The sequence below is a fragment of the Solanum pennellii genome, chromosome 3 (assembly GCF_001406875.1).
Source record: "Solanum pennellii chromosome 3, SPENNV200".
NCBI classification, from domain to species: Eukaryota; Viridiplantae; Streptophyta; class Magnoliopsida; order Solanales; family Solanaceae; genus Solanum; species Solanum pennellii.
Window position 1 is genome coordinate 71,491,830 of NC_028639.1, and position 14,406 is coordinate 71,506,235.

Below are 14,406 nucleotides of genomic sequence, written 5' to 3' on the forward strand. Positions count from 1 at the left end.
TTTTAGCTTATTTGAGCCCAAAGTAAACTTGGGCGGGTCAAGGCCTAACCTGATTTCTATTCAACCCATTATAACATTTCTAATTTCGACATTTGATACCTTTAATTATTATATATATAAACAATTAATTTAAAATCTAATAAATAAAAGTCATCATAATTTAAAATTCACAAACTAAAAATCTTAATATCGTTCTATTAAAAAATAGGTCAAATTTATGATCGACCCAAAGTAATTGTTCATGGTAAAATTAATGGGATTAGGTGAATGAATTAGAGGCTGCTACTTTGACTGAATTATAAGAGTTTCTTGCACCTAATATATGCATAAAATATTAATATATGGTTGAAAATATGACGATTCCATTTTTGTTGCGTCCTTTTTTTTTTTGTGGTGTTATTTTGGAGAAATTACAAAATTGGTGAAGATATTTTTGTCATTATTGTAATATAGGTCAAACATATATGAAAAGTCCCATAAGGCAGTAAGAAAGAAAAGTCCTAAGATGGAACCGTGTTCCTAGTTAGGACACGTGTTAAATGTAATTCGTTGTAGATTATTTTTATAACTTGCTTTTTCGTTCTACTAATATTGTATTTATCGTATTGATCTAAATTTACGGACATATTGGCCTAACAAATTTTATGTATTTGTTCATATGATTATAGTTTTATGGAGTCAAATAGTGTGTAATATATTAATTTGCTTAATGTTGTATAAAAAATTCATATTCCTTTTTGATGTTAACGTGAAATTAGTCTAAGACATGTTTTTTTTTTCAAAAAACTTTGTTTACTTAAAGCATATCAATTTTTTTTTCTTTTACTAACAACCTTCGTCAGCATGATTTTTATCATGTGCATCATATATACCAATCCTTAAAGGTACTTAACGTCATCATCCAAAGCCAATTAGGCAACGCAATTATCCAAGTTCATGAAATATATTTATATTAGTCCAACAAAAATCAAAGATTTGTTTTTGATTGAAACTACATCATCATCATCGATTTCAATTGTTATATATATATATATGGGCGTAGCTAGATGTAAAGATATGATACCTACAACCTCATATCCAGTGCTTAGTATTTGGTACGTGAAAAATTTTGATTTTGGAGCTCCCAACATCGGATGAGACGGGTCTGCTTTGATACCATGTAAAGATATGACACCTCGGATTAATTCACACTTCGAAAACTAGCTTAATGGGAGGAGGATTGTCCAAGAGTTACAAAGAGTTTACCCATCTCATTAATCACGGATGTGAGACTGTGTCATTCTTTAATACTAGAGCTATCCCAGGGTGTCAAACTGGACATCCTTCGTTGGAAAATTACGTTGTATATAGTTATCAAATTCTATATTTATAAAGAATATATACAAAGTTGGACATCCTTGACAAAAGATATGTTTATGATGTATCAGGAGTTTCGAGTTCGAATCACAATATTTTTATTTTATTTTGATAGTCACCCACCATTATTCTTGGACATCCTAGATAAAATCTCTGACTGTGCCACTAAATAATATATATATTAAATCTCTTTTATGCCAATGTAAAATTCATATAAAATATCATGTACGGGCAAGCTTCTATTCCAAAAATCTGCCTTCCTTCTTAAAGGTTTTCTACTATAGTAATTTTCTACCAACATTAATTATTACGTTCTAAAATTTAGCAACTTTGAACCACCCTCCATGTTCCATGTATTTTTCTGTAAATACCCTTGGATAAAAAAATACAATGGCATCTTAGAGTATATGTATATAAGTTAATAAATATGATTCCTCCGTCTATTAAGAAATTTTTATTTAGAATTATGTTTTATTAAATTAATTTTATTAATAATGCTTTAGAACTTTACATTTGACTACTACTTCTATATGTAATTGTTTAATACTATTGATTATATAAAAAGATATGATAGAACTTTTTAAATTTACTAAAATGAATAAATAAAATAAATATTTATTTATATTAATATAAGAGGTCATTAAAACAAAAGGCTTAAAGTAAAGTATATTACTAATATACATAGACTATATATATCAACTACGTTTGAAATTGGTGCTCTAATAATTTCTACCTTTTATTAAATCTAGAACAAATAATTCATATGTATGATACTTTACACTGGAATTATACATATGAAAAAGACATATCTAGTCTGAACACACTGCAATTTTTTTTGCTTATGAAGTTCTCTTTTAGAATTAGTCAACACATATATGGAAAAAAAAATATATTCGATCTTATTTTATTTTTATTAGAAAAAGATAACATACTCAATTAAAACTTGTTTTCTTCTCCTTCTTAAACAATTCAAGTTAAATTGACTTTGAGTTCGTGAAGAGTTCTCTAATTACCTAACGAATCTGGCTTACTAGTTTATTCATGAAAATTAAGAATTAATTATAAAGAAGTTTCTGATCTAGTTCAAGTAGGTAGCTTCAAACCGATAATCACATATATTTATATGTTCATATTTTTTAAAAAAAAATCAAACAATGATAAAAAAGAGTCATAAATGTGAATGCTTTACTATTTATTCCTTTAACATAACAGCACATTTTGAGTATGTGGGTTGATTTTAATTGCTTCATCAAAATATTAAAAAAATAAATAAAACATTACTTAGTAGGCATTTTTGATAAGTTAAATGATGTTATGATTTCAATTTTGAATATACAATTCATGATTCAAATACAACTTTTTCTTTTTTGAAAAAAAGCATGATTTAGACTTTTAGATTGTGATCTCAATTGTTTTAAAATGTAAAAATTTATCCATATGTTTATATTTATCATTTTAAATTTTACAAAAAAGACTTATATTCGAGGTAAAGAAGTATTTGTATCATGTGAAATGTTTGTATCAAAGAATTATTTATTAGTGTTACTTTATAAAATAATGTATATTAAAAGTTTATCACCGCGAAAGATAAAATATATAATTATTATTTCATCCGTTTCACAAAGAATAATCTAGTTTGACTTGACACGGAGTTTAAAAAAATAAAGAATACTTTTGATCATATGGCCCTTAACTAAAATTATGTCAAATGTATAAAATTGTCTTTTGATCTTGTAGCCTTAAACATGCCACGTGAAAAATTGTTACAAAAAAAAAATAAATCATTTTTTAAAAACAAACTAAAAGTAAATAAGATCATTTTTTTTTAACGAAAAATATATATGACGTCGTAAACACACTTTTTAAACAGTAAAATATATGTATGTTCTTGTGTCGTCGATGAGTCGATCAGCATACATAGAATATAAAATTGTAAAATATGCACAACTGTCAAGAACAGTAATCAAAGATTTGGTACAAGATGACCAATATTACTAGTTCACGTAGAAAATAACGTACTCTTTTTTGCTAAATGTTAGCCAATATTTTTTTTAAAAAAAATTAATTACGTAATGTAAGTATGTAACAGATAATCTTAGTGGGATAATAACAGTTATAAAATCTACTAAATGCGACTTGTCGACCGACCATAGTCGCCTCGAATTCATATTGTGTTAATTTTAATTTCTGGATGTTAATAATAACTTAATTTCCCCTAAAGTATCACAGGAAAAGTATTAAATTATTTTTAATAATAAAAAAGTCCTTCAACTTTGTTCAAGTAGTATCATATAAATATTTTATTTTAATTATTTTTTCAGGTAATTTTACGTCTTTGTTCAAGTAGTATCATATAAATATTTTATTTTAATTATTTTTTCAGGTAACTTTACGTGATATTTAAACACATTTGAGTGATCTTATTGTTGGATTTATTTGTCCCAATTTTTTTACGATAAATATATTTTTTAAAGAAAAAAGCTTTAATATTTTGAGCAATTCTTTTGTTGTAGGGAAGGTTTTAGGATTTAATAAATATAGGCTTGTTTATTTTAACTTAATTAGCTAAGAATATAGTTCTAGGGTTTTGAAAGTGGTGGTTATGAGGGAAAATTTGTTTACCTCCTTATATTCTGAGTCAATTGATTGAGGTTCTTTCTCTCTACATTTTGTACTCTCATTTATAGTGGTTTGCTCATCTCTGTAGAGGACGTAAATCGATTGATCGAATCACATTAAATTTTTATATTTTTTGATGTGTTTCTTGTTTGCTTCTTAGTTATGATCTTTTGTTCGTCCTAACACTTGTGTATTAATGTGGATTACCGTGCAATAATTTACACATCAAACAATTCTACGCAACACCAATGTGTTTTGAAGTCTTAACAATAATTAGTCGTTGCAAAGAGTCTGTTTGAATAGGCTTAAAAGGTGGTCAAACTGACTTAAAAGTCAGTTTTTTAACTTATTAGAGTGTATGATAAATATCAAAAATGACTTATTTTAAGTCAAAAATGACTTATTTTAAGTAAAAAATGACCAAATATATTACCTTTGCCCTTAAATTTTTTTTATTAATATATTAGTATTATTATAATCATTATTATTATTATTATTTTATTATTATTGTTATTCTTATTGTTATTATTATTATTATTATTTTATTATTATTATTATTGTTGTTGTTGTTTTTTTTTTTTTATTATTATTTATTAATGTTATTATTATTATTATTATTATTATAATTATTATATTTTTATTATTCTTATTCTTATTATTCTTATTCTTATTATTATTATTATTTTTATTATTATAATTATAAAAATTTGTGATGAGAAAGAACTATGTGAATGATAGGAAATATTATTACTTATGGATGTAAAATATAAATTAGTTTTGTTTTAATTTTTTCAAGTATAAAAATCTTAAGTTAATCAATTTTTTATCATGTTAACAGTTCTAAGGGTATTTCAGACATTTTGATAAAAAAATGTATAACAAAACTTATTTGCCAAACACATCAACAATTTTTTTTTCAACTGAAGCACTTTTATTCAAACACATAACTACATATTTTAAAAATAAATTTTAGTACTTTCAAAAGTACTTTTTAGAAATTACTTTTTTAAGCTCATCCAAACGGGCTCCAAGTTTAACTATCTTCAAGAACACAACAATATTTTGCATCAAAATTCAATTTAATCGAAGACCACGTAATTCAAAAGCTAAATTTGAAAATGATATATGGTGATCATTTATGGAGAAAAAATTGACAGTGAGATTATTGGCTAATTACCTACTTTAGTGTTTAATTCAACTTATAATGTTGTTAGTCAATCTGATCAATAATTTTACTTATTTCTTATCTAAGTTCAATCTGTTCACATGCATTTTCGCGTGTCAATTATTAAGTATAATCTACTGATCAATGATACTATTAACGGTTTATTTAATTTATAATTCCAATGATAATAAGTCACAATTAGTATACAGTACATATAAGAAACTCATCTTTCTTTTTTATTCTCACTGTATTTTTTTAACAAAGGTCATTATTCAAAAGATTAAATTAATTATATTAAATAAATATCTTAGTAAAGTTATTACTCTATTCATTTCAAGTTAATTAAATTGTTGAAATCTTTTTCATTTTTCAAATTAACTTAATTGTTGAATTTTCAAGGATACTTTAGAATGTTTTTTCAATTTTATCCGAATTAGTTACTAATTAATGTTTAATTATTTTCATCATAAATTTAACAATAATTAATAACGTAGAAAGTTATGACTAATTTATGTCTTAATTGTTTTTCTTAAATGGTGGGAAACACTCAACAATTCAGTTAATTTGAAATGAAAAGACTATTATATTAGTTATTTTTAAGAGATGTATCAAGTTTATAAACAAGTAAAAATAGACGGAAAAAGTATTAGTTGAATGATCATAAAAAAAACAACAAAGTTGTTATTTTTTCCTTTTCGAATTAAAATATAATTAATTTATTATTGTTATTATTATTATTATTATTATTTTCCTTATTAAGAACTCCTAGGTTGACTAATCGTATTTCCCTTCTTTCTTCTTCGGGTTCTTCCGGTTTTGTGCTTTTGTCTCTAATATTTGCCACTTGATCCAAGAGCAAGGCCAACGTGTGAAAATTAATTGCTAATATTCAAGGACCAATTCAATAATACATTTCTATGCTAAAAATTAAATTCCTTGAAATTTCAAGTTCAACTCTATGAATTATTAGGTAGTTTATTACTACAAATGTTGTATTTTTTACCTGAAATTGTATGCCAGAACAAGTCCTAAATAGAATCATGTATTATTAATAAAATATGGTGGAAAAATAGTTCCTTTTATTTTTTTAAAATAATTATTATAATCATATCATATATAACCCATCTTCCTCCTCTTATTTCATGGTTATATTTTAAAATTATTTTTGGACCTTACGTTGCTTACAATAAAGATTTTTTTCCTTTGAGAGAATAGACTTTAAAAATTACATTTATCGCCTAATCTTTTTCATCAAATACAAACAAAGATAGAAATAAGATATGAAATTTATGAATTTTAATAACGAATTTAAGATAATATACAACATAAATTTCTTGATACTTTATTAATGTTGTAATTTGTATGTATGACTTTAACAAAATTTACTGATTTTTTGTTAATCATTATATTACACTCTTAATTCCCCTTTAGATATATAAACACAATAATTATTAAATTTTCCAAATTTTGACTCTCTAAATTATAAATTTTATGCGTAGAAAAATCCGCTGGTGGGTCGTTGCGGCGAATCTAATTTAATTATTATTGATAATAACATACGTCTTAAAATAATTATTTGAAGGAAAATAATTAAAAGGTTATATAAGGCCATGCGATGTACCGGTGAAATAATGCAATATTACATAAAAACAACTTTTTTTTGGGTCAAACAAAGACCAGCTTCATTTTCCTAGCTCCCTCCTTTTTTTTTTAATTTTCTTTTTTTTTAAAAAAAACAATGCTGCTTCCTTTTGCCATTATATATAAACCCCAAAGTTGAACGCCTAATTGTAGAAGAGAATTAAGGCATTACCACCACTACTCAGTTCTGCTTGGAAGAAGAAATCCTAAATCTTTTATTTGTTTATTGAATTTTGAGTCTATGATTTGAAAATCCAAATTAGATTACTTTTGTTATCTTTTTCCCATATATACATCTTCATCTACTTAACTTACCTTCATTTTGAAAAAAAAATTCGAATTCCATTCATTCATTTCATTTTTCCACGAAGAAACTATTGTAGCGATGCAAAATTCGGAAAATCATCACCCGCATCATCACCATCATCACTCGGATACGGAGGTTATAGGGAATGATAGAGCGTCGTACAGCGGTCCTTTAAGCGGACCGCTGAACAAACGAGGAGGAAAAAAGAGTGCGAGGTTTAACATACCGGAATCTACTGACATCGGAGCTAGTGCAGGAGCCGGCGCCAAGTCCAATGACGATGCTTATGTGGAAATCACTCTCGATGTTCGTGAAGACTCTGTGGCTGTCCACAGTGTGAAAACTGCCGGCGGTGCTGACGTGGAAGATCCGGAGTTGGCTTTATTGGCTAAAGGTTTGGAAAAGAAATCTACCTTGGGAGCTTCACTTGTACGAAATGCTTCTTCGAGAATCCGGCAAGTGTCTCAAGAGCTCAAGCGATTGGCTTCCTTAAATAAGCGCCCAATTCCTACTGGAAGGTTCGATAGGAATAAATCAGCTGCTGCTCATGCTCTTAAAGGTCTTAAGTTCATCAGCAAAACTGACGGCGGCGCTGGATGGGCCGCCGTCGAGAAGCGGTTCGATGAGATTACTGCTTCAACTACTGGCTTGCTTCCTCGGGCCAAATTTGGAGAATGCATAGGTAAATTAAATGAATTATAGTCACAACAAACAATTATTTCGTGCTGTATACTTCATTTTAGTGTTACTTTTTCGTGTAGTTTTATTTTTCTTCAGCTTGTTAAAATGGAAAATGAAAATAAATTGTTTTTGAATGTTAGGTATGAATAAGGAGTCTAAGGAATTTGCTGGAGAGCTATATGATGCGCTTGCTCGTAGGAGAAACATCACAACTGATTCCATTAACAAAGCACAACTCAAAGAGTTCTGGGACCAGGTTGCAGATCAAAGTTTTGATACTCGACTTCAAACCTTCTTTGACATGTAAGGGTTAATTATCAGTTACAGTTCAATATTTATCTCATAAATTAAGCATCTCAGATTCAATAGTTCAGATCTAAATCGTGTGATGAATTTAATTAATACAGGGTTGATAAAGATGCAGATGGTAGAATCACAGAAGAAGAAGTCAGAGAGGTATTTCTGAATTCTGTTTTTTAATTTTTTTATTGTACGTCAGAAACTCGGTATGGCATTGACAAAGTCGATCATATATTATATTTTTTTTCTTCTAAAATTTGTTTTGCGATTTGCAGATTATCGGCCTTAGTGCGTCTGCCAACAGGCTGTCAACTATCCAGAAACAATCTGATGAATACGCGGCAATGATCATGGAAGAGTTGGATCCTAATAACCTGGGATACATTATGGTAATTAAGAGGCATTAATAGTAAGCTTAAATTTATAGTACTAAATTGAAAATTAACTGTTGATGCTATGATATTCAACAGATTGAGAACTTGGAAATGCTTTTACTGCAAGCACCAAATCAAACGGTGCAGAGAGGAGGCGAAAGCCGGAACTTGAGTCAGATGCTAAGTCAGAAACTTAAGCACACACAAGAGCCAAATCCATTAGTGAGATGGTATAAGAGTTTTAAGTACTTTTTGCTGGATAATTGGCAAAGAGTTTGGGTATTGTTGTTGTGGATTGGAATCATGGCTGGTCTATTTACTTGGAAGTATATTCAGTATAAACAAAAAGCTGCATATGGTGTTATGGGTCCCTGTGTGTGTCTTGCTAAGGGTGCTGCTGAGACAATCAAGCTCAACATGGCTATCATTTTACTCCCAGTTTGCAGAAACACAATTACCTGGCTTCGTAACAAGACCAGATTAGGTTCTGCAGTTCCTTTCGATGATAATCTCAATTTTCACAAAGTAAGTTGATTAATTGTGCACAAATCTAACGTCCAAATGATTATAGTTTTATCTATAAGACGTTTGAGTAGTCGATGGCTCATTACAGGAAACTAATTGGTTCGTTTTCCTCTGTTTAGGTGATAGCAGTCGCGGTTGCACTTGGGGTAGCAATACACGGACTAGCTCATTTAACGTGTGATTTTCCTCGGCTTCTGAATGCTAGTGAAGACGCATATGAACCAATGATATACTATTTCGGAGAACAGCCCGAAAGCTATTGGTGGTTTGTTAAGGGAGTTGAAGGGGTAACTGGAATTATAATGGTGATCCTAATGGCAATAGCTTTTACACTAGCAACCCCATGGTTTAGAAGGGGCAGAGTCAGTTTCCCTAAACCATTTCACAAGCTCACTGGATTCAATGCCTTTTGGTACTCACACCATCTGTTTATCATTGTCTACACTCTACTTATTGTCCATGGAGAAAAACTATACATAACCAAAACTTGGTACAAGAGAACGGTTAGTAAAATGTTCAAAATCTTTTATTTTCATTTAAGTTTCTAAGTTGATGAATGTTTGCTAAAGTTTAAATTGATTTTTCATAATTGGCAGACATGGATGTACCTTACTGTCCCACTAGCACTCTATGCTGGTGAAAGGTTGCTTAGAGCATTCAGGTCAAGCATCAAAGCCGTTAAGATTTTGAAGGTAAATCCAATCTGACAAAATGTCGTGCTCTTAATAATTCAAGATAAATTTGCATTTTAGTCCCTCAGTAATTAACAAATTTCAGTTTTAGTCCAAATGATACACAATTAAATTATTTAGCTTCCCATATGTTTTATATGCTTAATTTATTTTGTTACTTCACAGTTGGGATGATAAAATGAATTAAATGTAATGTATTTTCTATATAAAGGGATAAAAAATGCAATTATCTTATTCCATATAATCGTGACTTCATAAAAATGAAAATAGACAAACTAATTGATTTTGGAATTTGTAGGTGGCTGTGTATCCAGGAAATGTGTTGGCCCTTCACATGTCAAAACCACAAGGCTACAAATACAAAAGTGGGCAATACATGTTTGTCAACTGTGCTGCGGTTTCACCATTTGAATGGTAGGTGAAACTTTTTTATTTAATTATTAAAATAATGGAATCAACTCATCTATTTTTTATTATATATTTCTCATGTCATAAACTTGACCAAGTCATGAATTTTTGGTATCCTTTAATTACTTCGTCTCTGCAGTATTTGCTGACTTGTGGATAAACATTAATATAAAATTTCAGGCATCCATTTTCCATTACTTCGGCCCCAGGAGATGACTATCTCAGTGTCCATATTAGAACTCTTGGTGATTGGACCAGACAACTTAAAACTGTTTTCTCTGAGGTAATTACTAATTAGTCCATTTAAATATAATTATATATTATTTTAAAACTTAAATCCTTAAACCAAAATATCTAGTTAATTAAATAGTGGAGGCATGATTGTTCCACTTTGGATGACAGCTTTAAAAGCCGTCGCTTATGTCGTTTTTTCCCAAAAAGTAAATGTTAATTCCACTATGTTAGTTTTAATTATTGATCTTCCTGAATTAATTATTAGTAATTTTTGGTCTTTGTTAGGTTTGCCAGCCACCACCTAATGGGAAAAGTGGACTCCTTAGAGCTGACTACTTGCAAGGAGAGAATAATCCTAAGTAAGTCCTTTTCTATTCTATAATCATCTCCATTACGTTCACCTTTTTAAGCACACTGAAATGCAGAATTAAATTAAAATAATTCTCACCTTAATATCCGGGGATATTATTCTTATAATACAAACTTTTTGATAATTCAATACTGCAAATGTAATTAGTTTAGAACTTAAAGTGATCGTGATTGGTCCGGACTGGTACCTATAACAAACTCGTAGTCACTTTTATCCTAAAGAAATCTGTACACGTTTTGAATGGACCACTTCTTAAAGTACTACAGGGTTATTATTTTGTGAAATTACCGGGATAGGGACAAGGAGGGATAAAACAGAACTCAATTATTGCTTGATATTTCTAAGGACAAAAAAAAAAGAGCCATTTGCTTGCAAGATATTTTTTCTAGTTAAGGATTAATTTTACATACATCTACAATTTTTTATATGCTATAGAGGGTTACTTGTTTAATTTCTCAAATTACAAAATTTTATTATTATTATTATACATATTACTTGTAATTGCATTATAGATGATTCAAAAATTAGTACAATAACATTTTTTAAGAGTCCGAATAACATCATATATGGTAGAAGTTAAACTCTACCATAAAACCTTAATTAAATGGCATAGCTAATGGTAATCATATGTAATTGGCAGTTTCCCAAGAGTGTTAATTGATGGACCATACGGAGCACCAGCACAAGATTACAAGCAGTATGAGGTGGTTTTATTGGTGGGTCTTGGAATTGGAGCCACACCAATGATCAGTATCGTTAAAGACATTGTCAACAACATGAAGGCCATGGACGAAGAAGAAAATTCCTTGGAAAATGGGCACGGGATGTCAAATGCAGCACAAAATGCTAGCCCAAATATGGCACAGAAGAGGGGTAAATCAGGTTCAGCAAGTGGAAGAAATAGCTTCAATACAAGGAGGGCATATTTCTATTGGGTCACAAGAGAACAAGGTTCATTTGACTGGTTCAAAGGTATAATGAATGAAGCTGCTGAAATGGATCATAAGGGAGTAATTGAAATGCACAATTATTGTACAAGTGTTTATGAAGAAGGTGATGCCCGTTCTGCTCTTATTACTATGCTTCAGTCACTTCATCATGCCAAAAATGGTGTAGACATTGTTTCTGGCACGAGAGTTAAGTCACACTTTGCTAAGCCTAATTGGAGAAACGTCTACAAACGCATTGCTCTCAACCACCCAGAGGCTAAAGTTGGTGAGTACTATTAATCAATCTTCTTCCTTTTGACTTTGGTGTCTTTATGTCCTTGTGAGAGTTGAAAAAAGCATGTTCTATTGATAAGTTTTCTCTTTGTGAAAGCAATTGGCACTAGCGTCATTTTCAAATCCATTTCATGACATATATTGTCGATGGCCAACTCGTTTTCCCTTTTTTTGACTATTTGCAGGAGTGTTCTACTGTGGGGCACCGGCACTAACGAAAGAGCTAAAACAACACGCATTGGATTTTTCACACAAGACATCCACCAAGTTTGATTTCCATAAAGAAAATTTTTGATCCATCAAAGAATTCGTCAAAACTGCCACAGACACTAAGTTGTTTTTCTAGAATCCACCACCTCTCTCTATTATGTACAGTAATTGTGCACACCAAGTTGATATATATTAATTGTGGTTGTAATATTAGTATATTACAAAAAATAAGATTTTTTTAAAGTATATAGATAAGATGCTGAAGGAATTAAGAATGTTCTCTTGGAAAGGCAGCCAGAAGATAGTGGAGTTGAACCTGTTTTAATGGGTGCCACCCACCACTAAATTGGGATTTTACATTATAATTGCACAGTGGAAGGTGGTTGTCATCATTGTTTTTTGTTATTGTTTATTTTTTGTACTCTTTTACGTGGTGGAAGAGAGAGTCAACTAGTCACCTACTTAGTAATTATTGACCATGATTTGTGGATGTTTAATAGTTTCCAGTAATAATTGTATACTAGGCCTTCTTGTATAAAACAGAGCTATAGTTTGAGTACCATAACTTGATTTCTATAAGATTATTCTTTTTAGAGGCACGTGGATGACAAATGCAGTGATAATATGGATCTTGAATTGCTTGGTTTGCTTTTAAAAAAAAGTTAGAATCCCAATCATGCACACCGAAAAATGAACTTCATACAATCTAAAGTTTAAATATCTATGGCACACACTTTATATATAATATATATACAAAAATAAAAAGTATAATCTCTTTTCTTTTTTCCCCGAATACTAAGGAGACCATGTTATTTGATTTGCTGCAATGATAATTGGTATATAAATTATCCTAGAATTGAAAAGATTCGAAAAAGAAGTAATCCGATTATTTTTACACAAAAACAATATCTCATATGTTTCATTATACTGCTAAAGAGGAAAACTGGGGTTTTAGCGTGGGGATGGGGGGATAAACTCAAATGAAGACAATAACCCAATAGTTTCACAAAGTTGAGTCCTCAGAACTTTTAAACTATGAGATATTAGGAATATTAAACACAGCAAGAAAAAAAATCAGAAATTGATCATTTATCCAACTACCATATATTGACAATGAAAGCAACATTACAAGATAACGGCGAGAACAGTAATATTATAACATGAAAACAACAACAGAAGACAATGACAAATATTACTGCAAGTACAGAATATGAAACATGATACTTAAATTGTTTTACACTAGCCTATAATGTGGTGTAGTAATGAATGATTGCTTCCCTAAAAGAATATTGAAGCATTGTGCGCCAACTCGGATTCAACAAATTTCAGCCGGAGGACACGCCCGTTTGTTGTTCGTTTTAAGATTAAAATTGTAAATTTGAATATAGTATGATTCTTGAGAGAGTATATTTAAATTTGAATGCTAACTTATTAAAATTATTTTCTTGTACTACATTAAATTGTGTATAATTAAATGCACTCAGTGTTGTCCCATAATCATATACGAAAACGTAATTGGTCATGGGACAGATGGAAGTAAAGGCACATTGATAGTGCTTCAACTTGACCTCTAATTTAATTATTTATTTATGACTAAAGAAGTTTAAAAAGAGTGTATATTATCATTAAACCCCGCCACTCGCACAAAGATATACTGGTGAATATAGTGGTACTCCATCCACCAACTTCAAATCATAGATTAGTTGGTCTTTTGACGTCCCACAATATAGAAGCTAAAAGATGGGATACAGGAAGGCTAATAGTGACTTTTCACACACAACCGTTTGGTGCCGACAGGCACACAAATGCAGAATAGAAAAAATTGTAGTTTCGAAGGACATGTTTTCTACAGCACCACTAAGAATTTCCTGCACTGATGAGCAAAACTCATCAAAAACTGATTACTTATTTATTTGATGGGTCATCATATACAGCGGTGGGCCAAAAGACTATTTTGATGCACCAGGAAAAGGAACGAAGACTGACCAAAACTGAAGCAAAGGAAAAAAAAAGTGAACAATATGGTGAAAGCTTGCAAACTAGCTAAAAGCCATATTTCCAACTAATATTTGAGGAAATAATGTCTCACTCTTCATGAAGTAAAAAAGAGGAATAAAGAACTCACTAACAAGTCTTTTGGCTTTCTAGTCTAGTCTATCATAAAAGTCTCTTTACCTCAGGCAAGGTAAGGTAAGGTCCGCGTACATCCACCTTCCCCAAACCCCACTTATGAGATCACACTAGTGGGTATGTTGTTGTTGTACTAACAAGTCTTTCTAGTCTCTCGAAGCGTACCTATCT

General features: G+C 30.1%; 1 protein-coding gene across 1 annotated transcript; it reads left to right on the forward strand.

The window, feature by feature from the left end:
- Window positions 1-6,866: 6,866 nt before the first annotated feature.
- LOC107014534 (respiratory burst oxidase homolog protein C) lies at window positions 6,867-12,684 on the forward strand. Its single transcript, XM_015214469.2, has 12 exons — window positions 6,867-7,770; window positions 7,910-8,072; window positions 8,177-8,225; window positions 8,345-8,458; window positions 8,540-8,968; window positions 9,088-9,471; window positions 9,565-9,660; window positions 9,959-10,074; window positions 10,249-10,351; window positions 10,588-10,661; window positions 11,313-11,887; window positions 12,081-12,684. The coding sequence occupies exons 1-12, from the start codon at window positions 7,167-7,169 to the stop codon at window positions 12,188-12,190; spliced, it is 2,817 nt and encodes a 938-aa protein (XP_015069955.1). The 5' UTR covers window positions 6,867-7,166; the 3' UTR covers window positions 12,191-12,684.
- Window positions 12,685-14,406: the final 1,722 nt, after the last annotated feature.

Coding starts and splice junctions, on each gene's coding strand:
- LOC107014534 (XM_015214469.2), top strand. CDS start 7,167: ATGCAAAATTCGGAAAATCATCACCCGCATCATCACCATCATCACTCG. Junction 8,226..8,344: donor CAGAAGAAGAAGTCAGAGAG/GTATTTCTGAAT, acceptor TGCGATTTGCAG/ATTATCGGCCTTAGTGCGTC. Junction 9,661..9,958: donor AAGCCGTTAAGATTTTGAAG/GTAAATCCAATC, acceptor TGGAATTTGTAG/GTGGCTGTGTATCCAGGAAA.